The sequence below is a fragment of the Ursus maritimus genome, unplaced genomic scaffold (genome assembly GCF_017311325.1).
Source record: "Ursus maritimus isolate PB19 unplaced genomic scaffold, ASM1731132v1 scaffold_32, whole genome shotgun sequence".
Lineage (NCBI taxonomy): Eukaryota > Metazoa > Chordata > Mammalia > Carnivora > Ursidae > Ursus > Ursus maritimus.
In genome coordinates this window covers 17,404,307-17,423,180 of record NW_024425786.1, presented here as the reverse complement: position 1 = coordinate 17,423,180, position 18,874 = coordinate 17,404,307, and the positions used below count along the sequence as shown (strand labels likewise).

Below are 18,874 nucleotides of genomic sequence, written 5' to 3'. Positions count from 1 at the left end.
ATAGAGGGGAGCCTCCTGGAACATGGGAGCACTGCACCCGACCTTCAACCAAAGCTCTATATTCAAACCCCAGCCCCAATCATACCCTCCCCTCTAAAACCAGTTTCCATGTGACTACTGCACCACCACAGCCTAACCACAAGGATGTGGGGAGCACAGACTATGATGCGAACTTCGATCTGCCAGGAAACACTGGCATCCAGAGGACAACAGGGTCATTACCAGCTATTCCCATCGAAGCTTTAAGTGGCTTGAGGTCCAGGGACTTGAATATGGCCAGGCTCCTTTCACAGAACACACAACAGTAATATACATTTCACTGAAAAGTTTTTATTGGCCTTTTGGATAGAAACGGGAATTTATTTGCCAGGAAGGATGATCCCATCATACTGAAAGAGAAGAGATTTTATTTTTTCACAACAGGAGGCAACAGCAAAGATGGCAGCAATGGCTAACGTTTGAGAATTCACATCTGATAACGTGAATTCAGCTCTGAACCCCACATCCCTTCTCAATTAAACAGGAAACTGGCCTGTTTTAACAACTGCTATACTGTGCTGAACTGCACGATACCTTGAGAAAACGGGGCTCCTATTAAAGCCATATTCCTCCCCTTCCAGCTACCTGCATGTATGGGGGTGGGGAGAAAGCCTGATTTTGGGTGTTCAAACCACCAACCCTGGAAGCCCACATTTGTCAAGGTGCCCAAATTCTCGATCTTCAAAGAAACTACCCACCAAATGATGCTGGATTTTGCATCCCCAAATCCCAACTCCATTCACCAACACCACATTCCACCAGTTCACCGGAGATAAATCAGCTTTACCTTCTGCTGGAACCAGCGCATGGCCTCCTCTTTGCTGATTCTGTGTTTGGCCCCAATGCAGCCTGTCCTGCGCTTCTTGTCTGCGATGCTGAAACCTGGCCTACCCAGCACCTGTCCCAGGAATAACCAACAGTCACCTAGCCAGCTCACAGTCAAGAGTAGACGGACAAGACTCACACACTGGATATCGATCTTCGAGAGTCACCTGGTGGCCCAATGATTTTCAGAGCAAAAGACCCGTGATCTCAGGGTCTGATAAATCCGTTAGCAGCATCCTCGACAACATACCACACTGTAGGTCTGCTTTGGAGGCTGGAACTTGCGGTACCTCCCCCCTTCCCTGCCCAACTTCCAATGGTAGCTAAGGATTCTCCATCACTGCTCCCCAGTCTCCAAAGCACATTTTTAAAATAACGTTAAAAAATTTTTTTTTACTATAACATGTGCATTATGGAAAACTTAAGATTCTGAGAAGCACAAAGAAATAGTTATTCTTTTCTTCTGCTTCAGTTCAAAAGTGCTTCTTAAAGGCTTGCTGTTCTCAAACTCCCCTGTGAGCACCTAATTCTCCTTAGCGTTTAGATACTCAAATCTAGTAAGGGTGCTGCCATGACTCAGGTTCCACACTAGTCAGGACTTCTGGTTTTTGCTATGTGGTTTTATGGTTGGACAAACACACTGCAGTAACACAAATGGTCATTTCTACATTGAAACCCCTATCCTGACTGAGCAAACAGCCACATCACCAAACTCGCATCTATGTCCTCTGGATGGAAGCCACCCTATCCCCAAGGTCTAAGGGAAGGAGCTGGGAAAACAGCAGCCTCAGTACAGCCAACCCACACACCAAATACAGCACCAGAACTGCCTCAAATTTTCAATCCAATGGGTGGAATAGTTCCTTCTTCCACCTCTAAGTCATACTGGTGCTTGCTAGATCCTAGACTATAAGCTTCGAAATAGCAGGATCTCGTCTATCTAGTTCAGTGCTGTATCCCGACACCTGCCACAAACGAGGCACATCTTCCCAAGGGGCAGAACACAAAGGCAGACAACACTTAAAGCTTCAATCCAACATTTGAACATCAAGATAGCACACACAAAATAAAGGAGTAGCAGACTCCACTCTCCTCACAGACCAGGAGTAGAAAAGATTAAATATTCATACCACATAGAAGTCCAGGCCGTAGATACCAATGCTTGGGTCATATTTGATCCCCAGATCGATGTGCTCCTGGATCCCAAAGCCAAAGTTTCCAGTATCAGAGAAGTTATTTTTTCTTAACTCATACTCTCGAACCTAAGGAGAAAAAAACGCAGCGATCACATTCCTTGTCAACTCAAATCCCCCCCAGATTACCAGCTTAGTCCTCAACACTCAGCACCCCAGAGATGCAATTTGATCCTGAACAAAAACTCATCATTTTTCCACGACACCAAATCACATTCCAATGATGGATTTCATAGAACTTTCCCAACATTTAAAAGGCATGGAAAAACCCAGAGAAATCATTAAAAACAGTTCATAAACCTTGCTGAGTGCAGGAAACTCCCTTTAGAGATTAAAATATAAAACAAAATTAAAAAGCCAAGGCACCCAAGACAGTACATAATGTAAACTATCACCACTGTAATTATCTTCTTGTGTTATGTCGGCACTCTTTACTATTATCCCATGAGGGGATCAGCCTCACCTTTAGACCTTTCTCCAGGATTTCTTCCGCCTTGGCCCCACGGACTGTGCAGTGGACGGCAATCTTTTCATTTCTCCTGATACCAAAGGATCTAACAGTGTATCTAGCTGCGGGCAGGGGGAAACAAGGAGTCAGGTATCACACTCCCACTGCACTCACCTCTTTCCCAGAACATCATCTCCACAACTCCTAAGAGACATAAAGTATCTACCCACATCCTAAGTGGTGGCGTTCTAACCAGTGTCACCTACATCTGGTTTCATCTATAACACAGAAAACTCATTTTTCAACTTTCAAGTCCTCAGTCACACTTAGGCAATTAAGAGCTCGAGGTGGGACACTTGGGTGGCTCAGTCAATTAAGCATCTGTCTTTGGCTCAGGTCATGATCCTGGGGTCCTGGGATCGAGCCCTGCACCGGGCTTCCTGCTTAGCAGGGGAGCCTGCTTCTCCCTCTCCCTGTGCTCCCCCTGCTTACGCTCTGTCAAATAAATAAAATCTTATTAAAAAAAAAAAAAAAAGAGCTTGATGTCATAATGTCTAAGTCTCAGGATGGGCCAAGTTCACAACCAGAATAGGCCACTAGAAAGAAACAGGATCATTGAGTTCTAAAAAAAACAAAATGTTACTGAAAATAACTAAGATTTTCTAAAGTGTTATCGTAATGTTATGCTCATATTACAGATGAAGTTCTGGAAGGTTAACTTGTCCCAAATCACAGCTGGTAATAAAAGGCAGGATCTGAACACAAGAACTTAACATATTCCACTACCTTAAAGCAATGGAACTTCAAAAACAAAAGCAACAAAACAATGCTAATGTCTACACTGAGCTTGGTATATGGCAGGCTCTTCACAGAATCCATTTGATCCTTCACAATCTTATTAAGTATTACCATCCCCTTTATGTAAATAAGGAAGCCGAGACCCAGAAAGTCCAAAGTCAGATCAGCAAATGATGGAGCCAGATTCTGAACACAGTTGGTCTAGATGCACAGCTCTGTTCTAAATGTAGCCTATAAATTCCAAATATGAATCAAGCCAAATACCATTTACTGCATTCCCAACATTTCTAACTTTCCCAACTTTCCCTAGAAAGTCTCTACTTTGCACTAGTCCTAGCTTAATCTCTACCTTAAAAACCTGGTATTCCAACACCAAACCCGATCTTGAAGGGAAGACACTTCTTGGGTAGATCAGTAAAGTAATGCTTTTAAGGGACACCAACTGTCACTTTCAAGATGGGCACTGAACAGGCTAGACGCCAGGTAAATTAGGAAACATGCAGGCATAACCAGCCGCGGGTCCTCTCCCCCGACTGCCACTACTCACCTTTGGAGAACACGGGGGTCTGGCCTGTGAGCTGCTCCAGCACCTTGGCGGCCCGGGTCAGTCTGTCTCCACTCTCCCCGACACAAATGTTGAGGCACAGCTTGCGGATGCGAAGTTCCCGCATGGGGTTCTCCTTTTCACCTTGATCCTGCTGCAACAAGGGAAGCGCAACAGTCAACACCCAGTCCCACCACAACCTGGAGTCCAGCATTTGTGTGCACAGCATACCTATTTCGGCTCATCCCGGCTCCTAACGAAAGCCCTAAGGGTTTAAGAAGTATCACGGTGTTTGTGTGGGAGGCAGAAGACAGCTCGGGATCTGGTTTCCTCCTCCAAGCACGGAATGGGCTAACAGAAACTTAGGACAGGTACCGGAGTTAAAGTTACACGGAAAGGATGAACCCCAACGGGTTCAGCGTGTAAGGTGTCAGAGCGCGTCCGCACTATAAAGCCAGCGGCGGAGAAAACAATTTAAACGCTGGGGAAACAGGGAACACGTGGTTGAGAGACGTCCCCCATTCCATCCCGAAGCAGCCTGCTGGCCGCGGCAGAAACCTAGCGCCTTCCCCAAGCGGAGAAACAGGCGGAGGCTCCCCAGCCCCCGGCAAGTCTCAAGTCCCCGGGACGGGTAACAGGTCCGGACACCGTGGGCCAGCCCTTCCGCTCGCTCCATTCGCCCTCCCTGCAGCTTACGGGCCGCACTTCTGAGCCCGCCCGGCGGCTGCCCCGAGCCCGCTCCTAAGAGGGCGGGAGGGGAGGCGACAGGGTTCAGCTCGGCGCCCTCGGCCCGCATGGCTCTGCCAGTTTCGGCACGGCCAGCCTTGCGGGCTCCCTTCTTCTCGGGCCGCGGACGAGGCAGCTCCCGAGGCCTCGGCCCGCCGTGGATGAAGGCGGATGAAGGGAAGCAAACCCAGGCCTCCGCTACTCACCGCCATGGTGGAGAACAGGAAGAGAAAGTGAAGCTTCCGGCCCAGGGCCTTATGGGTCGGGAGGCGGGCTCTTTCCCCAGGATACGCAGGGAGCGGCGGCGGAGGAAGAGGGGCGGGGGCGGCGCGGCGCAGTGCGGGGCTCGGCCTGGTGGGCACCGCCCACAACTGCCAGCGACGCCCGCCGACCACCGGGACCCGGGTTTTCCAAGAACGATTTTTAAAGCTCCCTGACCGGCTTTTCCTTGAACGTCCGGTTACTATGGGCGCCCTTCCCTCCCACAGTCTCCGGACCTGGTGGTTCTTGGCGTGATGAGACTTAAAGGACTAAGTCAGTTATGCAAACTATAATGTATATAATTTACTCGGTGACAATGTAAACAAATGGAATTTATTCAGTTAGAACAGTGATGGCTTAGGCGTTCTGAGCTGTGGAGACAGTATGCTCCTGTCTTGGCTAGCTCATGGTTAGGCGACCCAGAGCAGGTTACTAATTAGACCTCTTTCAGCCTCAGTTTTCCTCAGCTTTAAAATGGGTACCTATATCCTAGGAGATTGTTGTGAAAATTAAACGAGGTAATTGTGTAGAGCACACAGTTAAGCTCAGAATAAGGGGTTACTCTTAATATAAACCCACTAGATCCAAGCAACCCTTTACCCCAGAAAGTGTTAGACATATGGTGTATAATCAACAGAGTCATCCTGCACGCACAAAAATGGCTTGCAGATTAGTTTCTGACAGGATCCAATCGCAAACAATAATAGGGCTTCCTGGTTTACACTAATCCTCAGCAGCAGGGCCTGAGGGGCTGCCAGGATGCACATCCCAGGCAGAACCTGGTCTTGAATCCTCCAGTTTAACAGGAATAAATGGGCAAAGGGCTTTGGCGGAAAAGGAGACAAGCCTCACGCTTCTGCTGCCACATTCCCTTCTCCTGTTGCTAGGTAAAAGCCCCCAGGCTCTCCTGGTTTCATCCAGTAGTGATACAAGGGACTTCTGGAAAGCTGGGCTGATGGAGGAGAGCAAAGAGACACCCCCCTCTTCCCAACCCACACCTTTGAGCTTCTGCCATCAGGCAGCCACCAGCCAGCCTAGAGCCAAGGCCTCAACCAAACCTCTTGGAGGAACAGTGCCAAGGGAGGGGCTGCTCCAAAACTTGGAATAAATGTGCTCCAAAACACATGATCCCGGATTTTCTTTTGCTATAAAGCATATTTTTGGAATAATTGGCAAAATCTGAATCAGGTCTGCAGATTTCAGAAGTGTACCCGTGTTAATTTAATGTCCTCATTCTGATTACTTGACTTTGGTTATATCACAGAATATTCTTGGATTTTCAGTGTTCACTGTAAAGGGCCATCATGTCTGCAGCTTACTCTTAAATAATTCAGGGGGAAAATGGAAAATAGGATTTGGGGAATCTGGGTGAAATTGCCTCTTGCAACTTTGTGATTCAAACTGTCAAACTGAAGTTAAAAAAGTAACCTGAGGGAAATATGTACGTAGGAAATATAAAACAGTTCATCCTAAAATCTCAGGCTCATTCCTCTCCCCTCAACTTTTTTTCAACAGAACTTCCCCATAATAGTGCTCACTTGCCGCCAGTGCCCACACCATGTGAGTGAGAGTAGCTGATTACCATGCCCAGCAGGTACCAGCTCACTCAAACTTCAATATCCCTGTGGAGGCAGATACTGTCATCTTTCCATTTTACAGATGAGCAAGGCACACAGAAGGTTCAGTAACTTTTATAGACACTATTTAAGTCAGGCAGTTTAACGCCAGAGTCCTGTTCTAGGAACTGATGAACTTGGCCAGGGACAAAAGCTGCTCTAGACTTTCCCCTTTATACCTTTTCTTCCCTGGGACCCTAGCTAGCTCTCTGGTTCTTGCACCAGTCAGGCACCAGAAGGAAGGTGAGGGGTAGAATCAGACTGAGCACCCCACCTGCTTCCTCCTTGTTTGCAATATCAAGGTCAGTAGAGGCAGAGGCAAAAAGACTTGCTGTGCTTTATTCCTATGCCTCAAACTCGTCAGCAAAAAGAAAAGTGGATGAACAGGGGCAGATTTAAGAGTGTTCAGCAAGAGAAGAGGATGTCTAAGGCTTCTCCTTGAGCCGTTCTTTTCCAGCTGTGGCTCCTCCTGGGCTGCCCCTTGCCCAGAAAGTCCTAGAGTAGCAGTCACCACTCACTTCCTGGCCGCTTTCATGGCAGACTTGGTGACTTTGCCACCAGTCGCTGCTTTTTTCTCCACAGCCTTGATGACCCCAACAGCCACCGTCTGCCTCATGTCACGCACAGCAAAGCGACCTAGGACACAGGACACGAAGTAACAGGTGGAGAACACTACCAGGGCACAAGCTATAGGACACTGGGAGGTCAAGTAAATGATACTCTGAATTATACATATGAGTGCGTTTAATTATCTCAACAACTCAAAGTAGACCTCATTATATCTGTTTTACAGTTGAGGAAACTGGGGCAAAGAAGTAGAAGATCACTTTGCTGTGATGGTTGAACACCCAGAAAGTCTCACACTGCACTTTATATTCTTAGCCACTGGACTGTCCTACCTCCATAAGGGAAAACTTGCTTTTGGTGCACCCGCTACCCTATCATACATACTAATGTTCCCAGCCCCCAAGCAACTAGCACCTTCTCTGTGCCCATCACGACAAGGATGGATCTCATTTACATTCAACTGTGAATCTGGCAAATGCTTCTCCTGGGGGTTCTTGAATGCTCCTTTGACTTCAAGTTACAGAGGGCAAGGCTTTGGCATCTGGCTTCAACCTCATAGTATTTTTGGCAGCGGTAGAAAGAACTAAACCAGCTTTACAAGATTCATGTGGCAGCCTCTGTGGCCCGCCTCTAAAATTAGCCTTTTGAAATTCACCCCCTTCCCCATTAACTGGGAGGCCCTGATGGTAAGGACTTGTTTGTTTATAAATATCCATCATCTAGCACAGAGCAGGCACCATATAAAAGGGCCTACTCCCTATGTATTTGAGTTCAGAACATTCTAGGTTAATTGTTCAAACCTAGCCATGCATAATACACTTGGGGAAATCTAAGAAACAGACTTCTAGGCTGCTGCCTTGACCAGGTGAATCTACCAGGGTCTGAGCCTCTGGTTTAATAGGGTCCCCATCAGTGGTCCTGATTATTCACCAGGTTTGAAAACCACCACACTGAAGAATAAGAAGGAAGAAGAAAATCCCTGCTAATCTCTGCTTTATTCACCTCTTCTAAGTCAAGGTTTCTCAAATTGATGTGCATTCCGATTACCTGGGGAACTTGTTAAACTGCAGATGTGAGTTTAGCAGGTCTGGATGGAGCCTGAGGTTCTCCATTTCTTTTCTTTTCTTTTCTTTTCTTTTCTTTTCTTTTCTTTTCTTTTCCTTTCTTTCCTTTTCTTTCTTTCTTTCTTTCTTTCTTTCTTTCTTTCTTTCTTTCTTGATTTTATTTTTATTTATTTGACAGAGAGAGACAGCCAGTGAGAGAGGGAACGCAAGCAGGGGGAGTGGGAGAGGAAGAAGCAGGCTCCCAGCAGAGCAGGGAGCCTGATTCGGGGCTCGATCCCAGGACTCCGGAATCACGCCCTGGGCTGAAGGCAGACGCTTAACGACTGAGCCACCCAGGTGCCCCTGAGGTTCTCCATTTCTAACCACCTTCCAGGGGATGCCCTGGGAGGTCCATGGACCACACTTTGAGTAACAAGGCTCTAAAGTGGCCCCTCCTTGCTGTGTGACACTAGGCAAGCCACTTTCCTTTTTTAGGGCCCTTCTTACCTGGAACTCTGGTCCTTCTGACCAGGTTCTGCAGCCTGGCTTGGGTGTGACATGTTGGCTCACGGGAGCCAGGAGGAGGAAGGGGAAGCTCCAGGAGCCAGGTGCTGTCGGGACTTACCAAGGGGCGGGTACTCTGAGAAGCTTTCCACACACATGGGCTTTCGTGGAATCATCTGAACGATGGCTGAGTCCCCAGACTTCAGGGCTTTGGGATTGTCTTCCAGCTTCTTGCCTGAGCGCCGGTCAATCTTCTCCCTGAGGTCTGCAAACTTGCAGGCGATGTGGGCCGTATGGCAGTCCAGAACTGGCGAGTAGCCAGCTGCGATGCTGCCAGGGTGGTTGAGAATGATCACCTGGAGCCCAGGGTGGGATGGGAGTGGGGGAGGGCATTAGCCCAGCATCCTCCAGAGGAGGTAGCCCTAAACAGCTAAGGGGTCGGGCACCTTGGACACACTTTAAATTACAGTGAGCATTTGAACATTTATAGAGTATACCAAGTTCTGTGCCAAGCATATCTCATGCATTCCAATTTAATTCTCATAGCAGAGAGCCTGGATAATTTACCCATGATGAAATAGCAGGGAAGGGGCAGAGCTGGGGATGAATGATACTAAAACCTACACACATACATGTTACTTATGAACTACTTTTCCCTGCCATTTAGAAAAATGCATTACAAGAGCAGCTAACTAACTTGTTAGGTGACCTGTTGGCCCCAAGTCAGCTGTTTCACATATCGTCACCTCGTGTAATGCTCACTGTGAGGTAGTGCCAGCCTCCACCGGCAGAAGTAAGAATGTGCCAGATTGCATTCAGAACAGCCTTCACATTCCAACTCTGGGCCGAGGAAACACCTGCTCTAACATACAGATTCCCAGGTTCCACCCATGTCTACTGAATCACTCCCCAGAACCCCTGGGAAGAATGTTAGGAATCTGCATTTTTGCAACACTTCCCAGGTGACTCTAATCCACCTGGTTTGAAAACGATTGCTTTAAGGCTTCAAGACCATACTGTGGAAACTAACAAGACCATCGAATTGCATTGTTTTGTTCAAGGGCAAAGCAGCAAGTAAGCTGCAGTCAGGATTCTAACCCAGATAGTCTGACTCTACCTACACTGCTGGTCAAGAGCCCAGCATGGAGCCTATGCTCAGTGCCCACTTCCTGAAGGACCCAGTGAACCCTTCTGCTCATAGGACAGTATGGCTGTCTCAGGAGACTCCCCTTAAATGGGCCTCCTCACCTGGGAGACGAAGCTCGCCACTTCCAAGGGCGGGTCATTCTTGCTGTCTCCTGCCACGTAGCCCCGCCTGATGTCCTTCACCGACACATTCTTCACGTGGAAGCCCACGTTGTCTCCAGGTAGGGCCTCAGCCAGGGCCTCGTGGTGCATCTCTACAGACTTGACCTCTGTGGTGATGTTGCAGGGGGCAAAGTTCACCACCATGCCTGGCTTGAGGAAGCCTGTTTCTACCCGGCCCACGGGCACGGTGCCGATGCCTGGGGGGACAGAGCAACCACAGCTGTCAGCAGTCAGACTTCAGTGAGCCCCCAACCCCAAGCACCCCTACATAGCATGTACTCACCCCCAATCTTGTATACATCCTGCAGAGGCAGCCGCAGGGGCTTGTCTGTAGGGCAGGCAGGGGGCATGATGGAGTCCAGTGCTTCTAGCAATGTCATGCCCACCACGTTTCCTTCCTTCCTGGTGATCTTCCAGCCTTTAAACCAGGACATCTGGAAAAGCCATCAGATGTGCAGCTTGTTTAGGCTCCAGGGAAACTGTCCCAGGTGCCAACCAACCTGTATTTAACATGAGACCTCAAGCAATTTTTTTAAATTTATTTTTTGACAGAGAGAGAGAGACAGCCAGCGAGAGAGGGAACACAGGCAGGGGGAGTGGGAGAAGAAGAAGCAGGTTCCCAGTGGAGCAGGGAACCCGACGCAGGGCTTGATCCCAGGGACCTGGGATCACGCCCTGAGCTGAAGGCAGATGCTTAATGACTGAGCCACCCAGGCGCCCCTCAAGCAAATTTTTAATGCATTCTGAGCCTCAGCTTCCTCATTTGTGAAACAGATATCACCACCTACCTTTCAGGCTCAAGTAAAGACACAAAAGACCACACACAATCCACCAAGCACAAGGTTTGACATGTACTACACACCCACAAAATGATGGCCATTACTCTAAGTCTTGCAGGTGTTGCCCCTCACTTGAGCCAATAGTTTTAGGAAGCAGAGATTCCTTGAATCTGGTTAGCTCTTAGGTCTCATTCCATCTGCTCATTACACAGGAGGAGCAGAGAAAACACGCAGCACAGTTAAGTAAGCATCAGGAAAGAGAATGAAAACAAGACTCAAATACTCCAACACTTATATCTTCTAAAGACTAGATGTTCCCCAACATCTTAAGCAAGGGCAGCATTATTGAACATAAGGCCTTCCAGAAGATAACCTTAAGGATGACAGTGCATTGTATACATGCCTTTTAAGTAGATACTATATGTACTTCTCTAAAAACCTTGGCCAAAGCTCACCAGAGACATCATCCGTGCCTTCAGAGATGTATCAGTTAACTGGAATTCCAGTTAACTGGAATGACCCGCCCTTGGCCTCCTTCTGTGGGCCAACTTCCCGCTCAAACACCCGCCTCATTGGTGAAGATAAGCTCTTCTATTAGTTTGATGAACTTAGCAACTCACTTGACCCTATGCCAGCTCAAAGGCCTGACTAAGCCTATGAGGTCAGCATTATCCCCATCTTAAAAATGGGGAAACTGAGGTCTCTGATGTCACAGGTATTTGAGAGTGGAGGTTAAACCCTAAATCTATCATCTAGTCCACTGACTGCATGTTTTGTTCTTCTAGCATCTAGAACATACTAGATATGGGGCTCCTGGGTGGCTCAGTTGTTAAGCATCTGCCTTCAGCTCAGCTCATGATCCCAGGGTCCTGGGATCAAGCCCCACACCCGGCTCCCCGCTCAGTGGGGAGTCTGCTTCTCCCTCTCCCTCTGCTCCTCCCCCTGCTTGTGTGCGCACACGTGCACTCTCTTCTCTCTCTCTGTCAAATGAATACATAAAATCTTTTAGAACATACAAGATACCTAATAAATACCCAAAGGGACAGGAGAATGAAATCCCCTTGTCTCACTAGCTGAACTATGTGGTGATACTTGGGAAATGGGCATCAAAGCTTCAGGTTTCTGTTCTACTGTTGCTTTAGAAGAGCCCCCCTACTTCACCACCCAATATAGAGTAACACTCTCATACCATGCCTCCCTCACCCTTACGTTTTTCTTAGCACTTGTAATCATCCATTACCACCACCCCCAGAAGACCATAGTGTTGCATCTCATTAACTACCACACCCTCAGCACCAAGGACAGTGCCCAGCATGCAAATATTGAAGTACCATTCAAAGGAACACACTGCCCAGAGGTAGCTCTAATCTTTCCCAAGGACAATTGGGCAATATGTGTCAGAAGACTCCCAAGATCATGCCTACCCTTTGTTTCACTAGGAACTTATTCTAATTAAATTATCAAGGACACATGCAAGGATTTATTTATCAAGGTGCTTATGGCAGTTTTTTTATAAAACTAGAAATAATATTCTTGGAAGCTGGGGGCCTTGGGCTATTACTGACCTACGCTGTGTCCGAGCTTTCTTATTTTACATGGGAATAAAATGCCTTCTTCATGGGGTTCTGTGCATGTAAAGTGTTTAGTCTGGTGTCCGGCCCATAGTAATTTCTCAATACCATTTTCACTTAATAATGGATATGGCTACACAGTCTACTGTACCTCTGTGATCTTCAATGTAAAACACCCACTAAGTATTCAACATGTGTACTTTTTTTTAAGATTTTATTTATTTCAGAGAGAGAGAGAGAGACAAAGAGACAGCATGAAAGGGAAGCAGGGGCAGAAGGAGAGGGAGAAGCAGACTCCTTGCTGAGCAGGGATGCGGGGCTCGATCCCAGGACCCCAGGATCATGAACTGAGCTGAATGAAGATGTCTAACTGGCTGAGCTACCCAGGTGCCCCAGTATTCAACATGTTTAAATAGCAAAGAAAAATTTAAAAATAAAGAGTTTTATGCAAAATTACATACAGTTTGAGTCCAGCTGTGAATATCTAGAAAGGACTGCATGAAAACTAGGTTATCTATAACCCATGAAGCTTATGCTTTATATCTGCATGAAAGGCTCATTGTAAAAATGTCAGAGGTTACTTTTATAATCAGGAAAAGAGGGAGGCCTGGATGGCTCAGTCAGTTAAGCATCTGCCTTCAGCTCAGGTCATGATCTCAGGGTTCTGGGATCAAGCCCCACATATGGCTCCTTGCTCAGCAGGGAGCCTACTTCCCTCTGCCTACTCCCCCTGCTTGTGCTCTCTCTCTGTCTCTCTCTGACAAATAAATAAAAAAATCTTTAAAAATATATATAATCAGGAAAAGATTATGCTACGTACATGTGGAAGAAAAGGCTAAGAATCCTAAAGTCAGTTACAGAAAAGGTAGGCTTTAGGCAGTAAAATAGTAAGGGATAGCAGTTAGCATTTGAATACCAACTATGCATGAACAGATTTCCATGTGGAGTCTCCCATTTATTTTTTTAAGGATTTTATTTATTTATTTGACAGAGAAAGACACAGCCAGTGAGAGAGGGAACACAGGCAGGGGGAATGGGAGAGGAAGAAGCAGGCTCCCAGCGGAGGAGCCTGATGTGGGGCTCGATCCCAGAACGCTGGGATCACGCCCTGAGCCGAAGGCAGATGCTTAACAACTGAGCTACCCAGGCGCCCCCGGAGTCTCCCATTTAATTCTCACAGTCCCATGAAGTGAGTCCTAACCCCCAGAGTACTAATTCCTCTCTTACCTCTTTACTGTGGGCAAAAGGAGAAAGCTGGGGCTTGACCCCTGATGTGATGTCAGAGCTAGACTTCCTTTGTAGGGAGACACTCATTTAAGAATTTTCAATGCTGCTACATTCTGGGATCCATGAGCACGGTGACTATACCTTAGACACATTTACATCGCCCCCACACTTCCTAGCCTGCCTAGAGAGGTAGCTTAGATGCTGTGAGCATGGACTAGAATTCCAGGCTCTGCTGGCACTGCTCAACAGAGCTGTCTGCAATGACGGGAATATTCTGTAACTTCACTGTCCAATATGACAGCCACATGTGGTTGTGGGGCACTTGAAACATAGCTAATACAACTAAGGAACTGAAATTACTTCATTTGACTTAAATTATTAAAGTTAATAGCCAGGGAGCCTGGGTGGCTCAGTTGGTTAAGTATCTGCCTTCAGCTCAGGTCGTGATTCCGGAGTCCTGAGCTCAAGCCCCGCCGTGGGCCCCCTGCTCCGTGGGGAGTCTGCTTCTCCCTCTCCCTTTGCCCCTCCCCACTTGTGTTTTCTCTCTCACTCTCTCTCAAATAAAGAAATAAAATCTTAAAAACAGTGAAGTTAATCACCACGTGTAACTAAATACTGCATTGCATGATGCAGCGGCTTGCTTACTAGTTGTGTGGTCTCCAGTAACCTCTGCTCATTCTGTAAAACGGGGGTCATTCACAGTGGTTGGCCCATAAGCAGGCTGTAAGTCCTGGGTATCACATTCTCGAAGAAGCTTAAATGTTGCACTTAATTAGCCCCGTCCCAGTCGGCTCTCACCTTGGTGCTGGGTTCTATCATGTTGTCCCCATGCCAGCCCGAGATGGGCACAAAGGCGACAGCCTCGGAGTTGTAACCGATCTTCTTGATGTAGGCCTTCACCTCCTTGCTGATCTCCTCAAAGCGTGCGCTGCTATAAGGAGGCTCTGTGATGTCCATCTTGTTGACCGCCACGACGAGCTGCTTCACACCCAGCGTGTAGGCGAGCAGTACATGCTCTCGGGTCTGCCCGTGCTTGGAGATGCCGGACTCAAACTCACCCACACCGCTTGCCACAATCAACACAGCACAGTCTGCCTGGCCCGAGTGACAGAGGGAAGAAGGCCCGGCTCAGACTTGGCCTGGGATGCCCACTGCCCACCCCCGAAGCAGAGCCAAGATGACCCTGGAGGTACCTGTGAGGTGCCTGTGATCATGTTCTTGATGAAGTCACGGTGCCCTGGGGCGTCAATGATGGTAATGTAGTATTTTTTGGTCTCAAACTTCCACAAGGAGATGTCAATGGTGATGCGACGTTCCCGCTCTGCTTTCAGCTTGTCCAGCACCCAGGCATACTTGAAGGAGCCTTTGCCCACCTGGGCCGGGAGCAGGACGGAAAACCCCGGGGTCACCCCTATACCCAAAGCTGCCCATCAACCAGGAATGAAGTTCCGAAATGAGTTGGGAGTCAGAGGGATGGTAACAGGGTGGTGTATGGAGAGACTGTTGAATTTTTCAAACAATAGAATGTATTACTTGTATAATTAAGTTTTTCTTTCAGAGCTGGTTTGAGAGTCAGAGTGACCCAGGGCCAAATGATAAAGTGCCTAGGCGGGCATGTGGACCTGGCACAGGGTCAGCAAGCCCTCAAATCCGTAATAGCAAACACGTAAGTAATGCTGACCCTGAGCTTGGTGCTTTTATAAGCACTTCACACGGGTTATCTCAATCTCACAACAACTTAGTAAAGTATTATCCTCATCTTGCAGATGAGGTAACAGAGGAATTAACTGACTAGCCCAAGATCATAGGATTAATAAACAGCAGAGTCAGGATTTGAACTGCAAAGCATCAGACTCAAGTTCAGACTCTTAACCGCTACCCTATGTTAAATGGTATCTGTGATTGATAATCACCCTTGGCAGCCTAGGCAAGTTGAGCTGCTTTCAGCACTGATAAAAAAAAAAAAAAAAAACGGCTACCAAAAGTCGGTAGCATATTCAAGTTAACATGCTGGTCTAGGGTAAACTCTACCACTTGCCAGCTCAGGGGTCCTGCGCATCTGTTCATTTCAGTTCTATTAGAGGGCAGAGTGGAGAAAAGGAAAGACCAGAGACCAGGGGGCTTCCTCAAGGAAACTAATTAGTTTATTAAAAGATAGAAACAGAACCCAGGGGTCCTAACTTTTGCTACTGTAGGAACTTCTATTTTATGAAGTCCGTTATAGTTTAGAATACTCATTAGATAAGTGGCTATCAAAGAGTGGTTCAGGGACCCTGATACCTTTTGGAGTTTGCGTGGTCAACACTATAATGCAAAGACCTTATTTGCCTGTCCCCTCACTCATTTTCTCATCATCGTGCAGTGGTGTTTTCGAGAGGCTACATGGCCAGTGAAATCACAACAGGTTGATTGTAGAAGCAGATGAGAATCCAGCTATCTTCTATTAAGCCAGACATTAAAGATTCCAGCAAAAATGTAAAACAACGTCACCCTCCCAAGATTCTCTGTTTTGGAAAAGACTTAATTTTCATATGTACAAAGTGTGATACTTAGGTTAATATATAAGGAGTTTATTACTATTATTTTTAAGTGAATTAAGCATTTTTAAACCTCAGTTTTAGTTTTCAATATCATAAATATATAGATCTAATTTACATAAACTCATGGGGTGCCTTTAAGAATGCAAAGGGTTCCTGGGGCGCCTGGGTGGCACAGCGGTTAAGCATCTGCCTTCGGCTCAGGGCGTGATCCCAGCGTTCTGGGATCGAGCCCCACATCAGGCTACTCTGCTATGAGCCTGCTTCTTCCTCTCCCACTCCCCCTGCTTGTGTTCCCTCTCTGGCTGTCTCTATCTCTGTCAAATAAATAAATAAAATCTTAAAAAAAAAAAAAAAAGAATGCAAAGGGTTCCTGAGACCAGGAAGTTTGAGAACCACCACAGGAGATCATTTGTTTTTCCATAGTGTTCTTGGCTGTGCTTCTACCATACTGGCTATGGACCAGTCTCTTTCTCACAGTTCTAAAGCTTTCCTTGGCAGCCCCTGCCACGTAAGTGCTCCTGCAACAATTCTGACTATACCTGAGGAAGCCAAGATTAGGAGACTAGCTGACGGCACTGGTGCATGACCTGCTGCCTTTTCGTCTCCGTCCTGTTTCTATCTCTGCAGCAGCTGGCTCTGCAGACTATTCCTGTCTTGTCCGAGCCTTCTTCAACTCTAGGGTTTTTCACTCACCTCCCTGGCTCTCCCTTCTCATTCCCCTGCACGGGCTCTTGCTCCACCCACCCCAGGGCTCTGTCCCTCACCCATTCCAGCTCACTCCCGTGGTTTAGTCTCCAATCTGGGTTTCTGTCTTGAGCTCCAGACGTCAGTACTCAGCTGCCCCCCTGGATGTGAGCACAGAAAGCCCTGTGGACACCTCAGATTTCACACATCTAGAGCAGACCTGTTTGGACTCCAGATCAGCTCTGTCCCTGGTGTTCGCTGACTTTCCAGTTTCCAAAGTGGGCAACTTGGGGGCCACCCTCAACTCCTCTTCCTTCCCTACAGCTTCCCCTTCCCTACAGCTCACTCCTAAGTTCTGTGGATTCCCCACCTCCACGTCCCTGGATTCCACTCATTACTCTCCATGCCCGCTGCTGCTGCCTGAGCCCAGGCCACCGTCCTTGCTCCCATGGTCAACAGCAACAACCTTCCAGCTGGCTTCCCAGCCCCTAGCATGGGGCCCTTCGCCTGCTCTCCCCTTGCTGCAGCCAGGATGCTCTTCCTAAAAAGATCTTGCCTGATTCCCATCACTCCCATGCCTGAAATCCTTTAGTTGCTGCAGGGAGAGTGACCAGGCTCTTTAGCAGGGCACTCAAGGCCCACGTCCCCTGTCCTGCCAGGCAGCGACTTTCCATCGCAGGTGCTCTACACCTGCTGTTCCAATCTCCTGTGGCTCACGGACACCTGCTCCATTTCCTCAAGGCTCAGAGGAGGTCCCTTCCTTCGGGAATCCTTCAAGGTCTCTCAGGACACGTTCATTGTCTGTGACCTGGGCTCCTACAGCACCCATGCTGTTACCGAGCTTATTGTGAGACCAAAGGGTATATGACCAGGAGTTTCTAGGGGACAAGGCTTGCTTGCACCTACCATTGTATCCATGGGGGCTACCCTAAGGTTCTTGGTAGATGCATGGCAAATAAAGCCTTTCCCCTTTAAATGGCAGCTTTAGCTCCTGAGATACAGCATGACATCTGTGTCACACTGGGATTTAAACCTTGGCACCATCCTCAGGCAAGCTGTCTAACCCTTCTGAGCCTCATTTGTCTCACCTAGAAAATGGCAGCCACGCCACCTGCCTGGCATGACTGAGAGGGAAAGCACCTACCAGCCCAGCAGGTGCTCAGCAGAGGTGAGCAGTCTCCTCCCCCACAACGAGGCACCCCTCCCGGGGAAACCAAGGCTAGGAAGGAGGGGCAGGGAGGCTCAGAGCAACCTCACCTCTGAAGCCTCCTTCTCAAACCTGTCGATGGTCCTCTTGTCAATGCCCCCACATTTGTAGATGAGATGTCCTGTCGTCGTGGACTTGCCCGAATCCACATGGCCGATGACCACAATATTGATGTGGGTCTTCTCTTTGCCCATGCCGGGAGCTGCTCAGAGAGAGGACAGGTATGCTCAGGGCATGAATTGGCCACCTCCTGTCCTGAGCTTCTCTTCCTTGGGACTGGGCCAGCTCAACCGGCAGAGGGTGAGGCAGGAGAGGAAAACACTGGGCCAGGAGAGCAGAGAGGGGGCCTTTCCAACACCTCACACCTGAGGCTGCTCCGGAGCTCTCCCCCAGCCGCAGGGAGGATGTGCCTACCTCCAGAGCCAGGAGAAGCCCCTCCGTACCTCCTCACACCTAGAACAGACCAACGGGGCATTGGGCCCCACCCCTTTTACAGCCGACATCTCCAGCCCGCCCCTCAAATCCCTTGTTCCTATTGGTCCGCTGGCCCTGGGATGCATGGGGAAAACCCAGCACCCATCTCACAGGGGGTGGGCTCGCCTTCTCCAGGTTGGGAGGAGGATGAGCTTGCCGACCACCAAAAGGAGGCTCCTCTGGGCTTTGAGCTGCTGATTGAGAGCCCCTTCCCACCACCCCTAGTACCAGGCTGGGCACTAGGAAGTGGCCCAAGGGTCAGAGACAGGCCTGGAGTGGCAGGTGGTCCCCGGACTCGCTGTCCCTGGGTATTCAGGCCTATGTGTTTATGGGAGGGAGGTGTACAGGAAAGGGTGGGGAGAGAAGGAGCAAGGGGGTGGGAGCTCTAGCGTTTCACATAAGTGCCTCCTGGTCCTTTCTGGGCCTCACAGACCACACGGATTTATCCCTGTCTCCAGCCACCTGCATTGGCCTGCCCCATGGCAAACCCTGAGTTTGGTGAATGAAAGCAGAATGACTG

General features: G+C 48.4%; 2 protein-coding genes across 2 annotated transcripts; both read right to left on the bottom strand.

Moving 5' to 3' along the window:
- Positions 1-310: 310 nt before the first annotated feature.
- RPL11 (ribosomal protein L11) lies at positions 311-4,870 on the bottom strand. Its single transcript, XM_040618961.1, has 6 exons — positions 4,780-4,870; positions 3,851-4,001; positions 2,521-2,627; positions 1,995-2,126; positions 827-937; positions 311-389 (listed from the first exon to the last, which is right to left on the bottom strand). Exons 1-6 carry the CDS (start codon positions 4,783-4,785, stop codon positions 360-362), a joined length of 537 nt encoding a protein of 178 aa, XP_040474895.1. The 5' UTR covers positions 4,786-4,870; the 3' UTR covers positions 311-359.
- Positions 4,871-6,893: 2,023 nt separating this feature from the next.
- LOC103666560 (elongation factor 1-alpha, somatic form-like) lies at positions 6,894-18,375 on the bottom strand. The gene is made up of 7 exons (XM_008694616.1): positions 17,931-18,375; positions 14,643-14,822; positions 14,248-14,544; positions 10,156-10,306; positions 9,813-10,069; positions 8,686-8,920; positions 6,894-7,086 (listed from the first exon to the last, which is right to left on the bottom strand). Exons 1-7 carry the CDS (start codon positions 18,072-18,074, stop codon positions 6,965-6,967), a joined length of 1,386 nt encoding a protein of 461 aa, XP_008692838.1. The 5' UTR covers positions 18,075-18,375; the 3' UTR covers positions 6,894-6,964.
- Between the last annotated feature and the right edge of the window lie 499 nt (positions 18,376-18,874).

Excerpts from the sequence above, each read along its gene's own strand:
- LOC103666560 (XM_008694616.1), bottom strand. The coding sequence starts at position 18,074 with ATGGGCAAAGAGAAGACCCACATCAATATTGTGGTCATCGGCCATGTG. Across the intron at positions 14,545-14,642 it reads TGATCACAGGCACCTCACAG|GCAGACTGTGCTGTGTTGAT; the intron begins GTACCTCCAGGG and ends CACTCGGGCCAG. Across the intron at positions 10,070-10,155 it reads GGATGTATACAAGATTGGGG|GCATCGGCACCGTGCCCGTG; the intron begins GTGAGTACATGC and ends CTGTCCCCCCAG.
- RPL11 (XM_040618961.1), bottom strand. Across the intron at positions 2,628-3,850 it reads GACCCCCGTGTTCTCCAAAG|CTAGATACACTGTTAGATCC; the intron begins GTGAGTAGTGGC and ends CCCTGCCCGCAG. Across the intron at positions 2,127-2,520 it reads TCCTGGAGAAAGGTCTAAAG|GTTCGAGAGTATGAGTTAAG; the intron begins GTGAGGCTGATC and ends TTTTCTCCTTAG.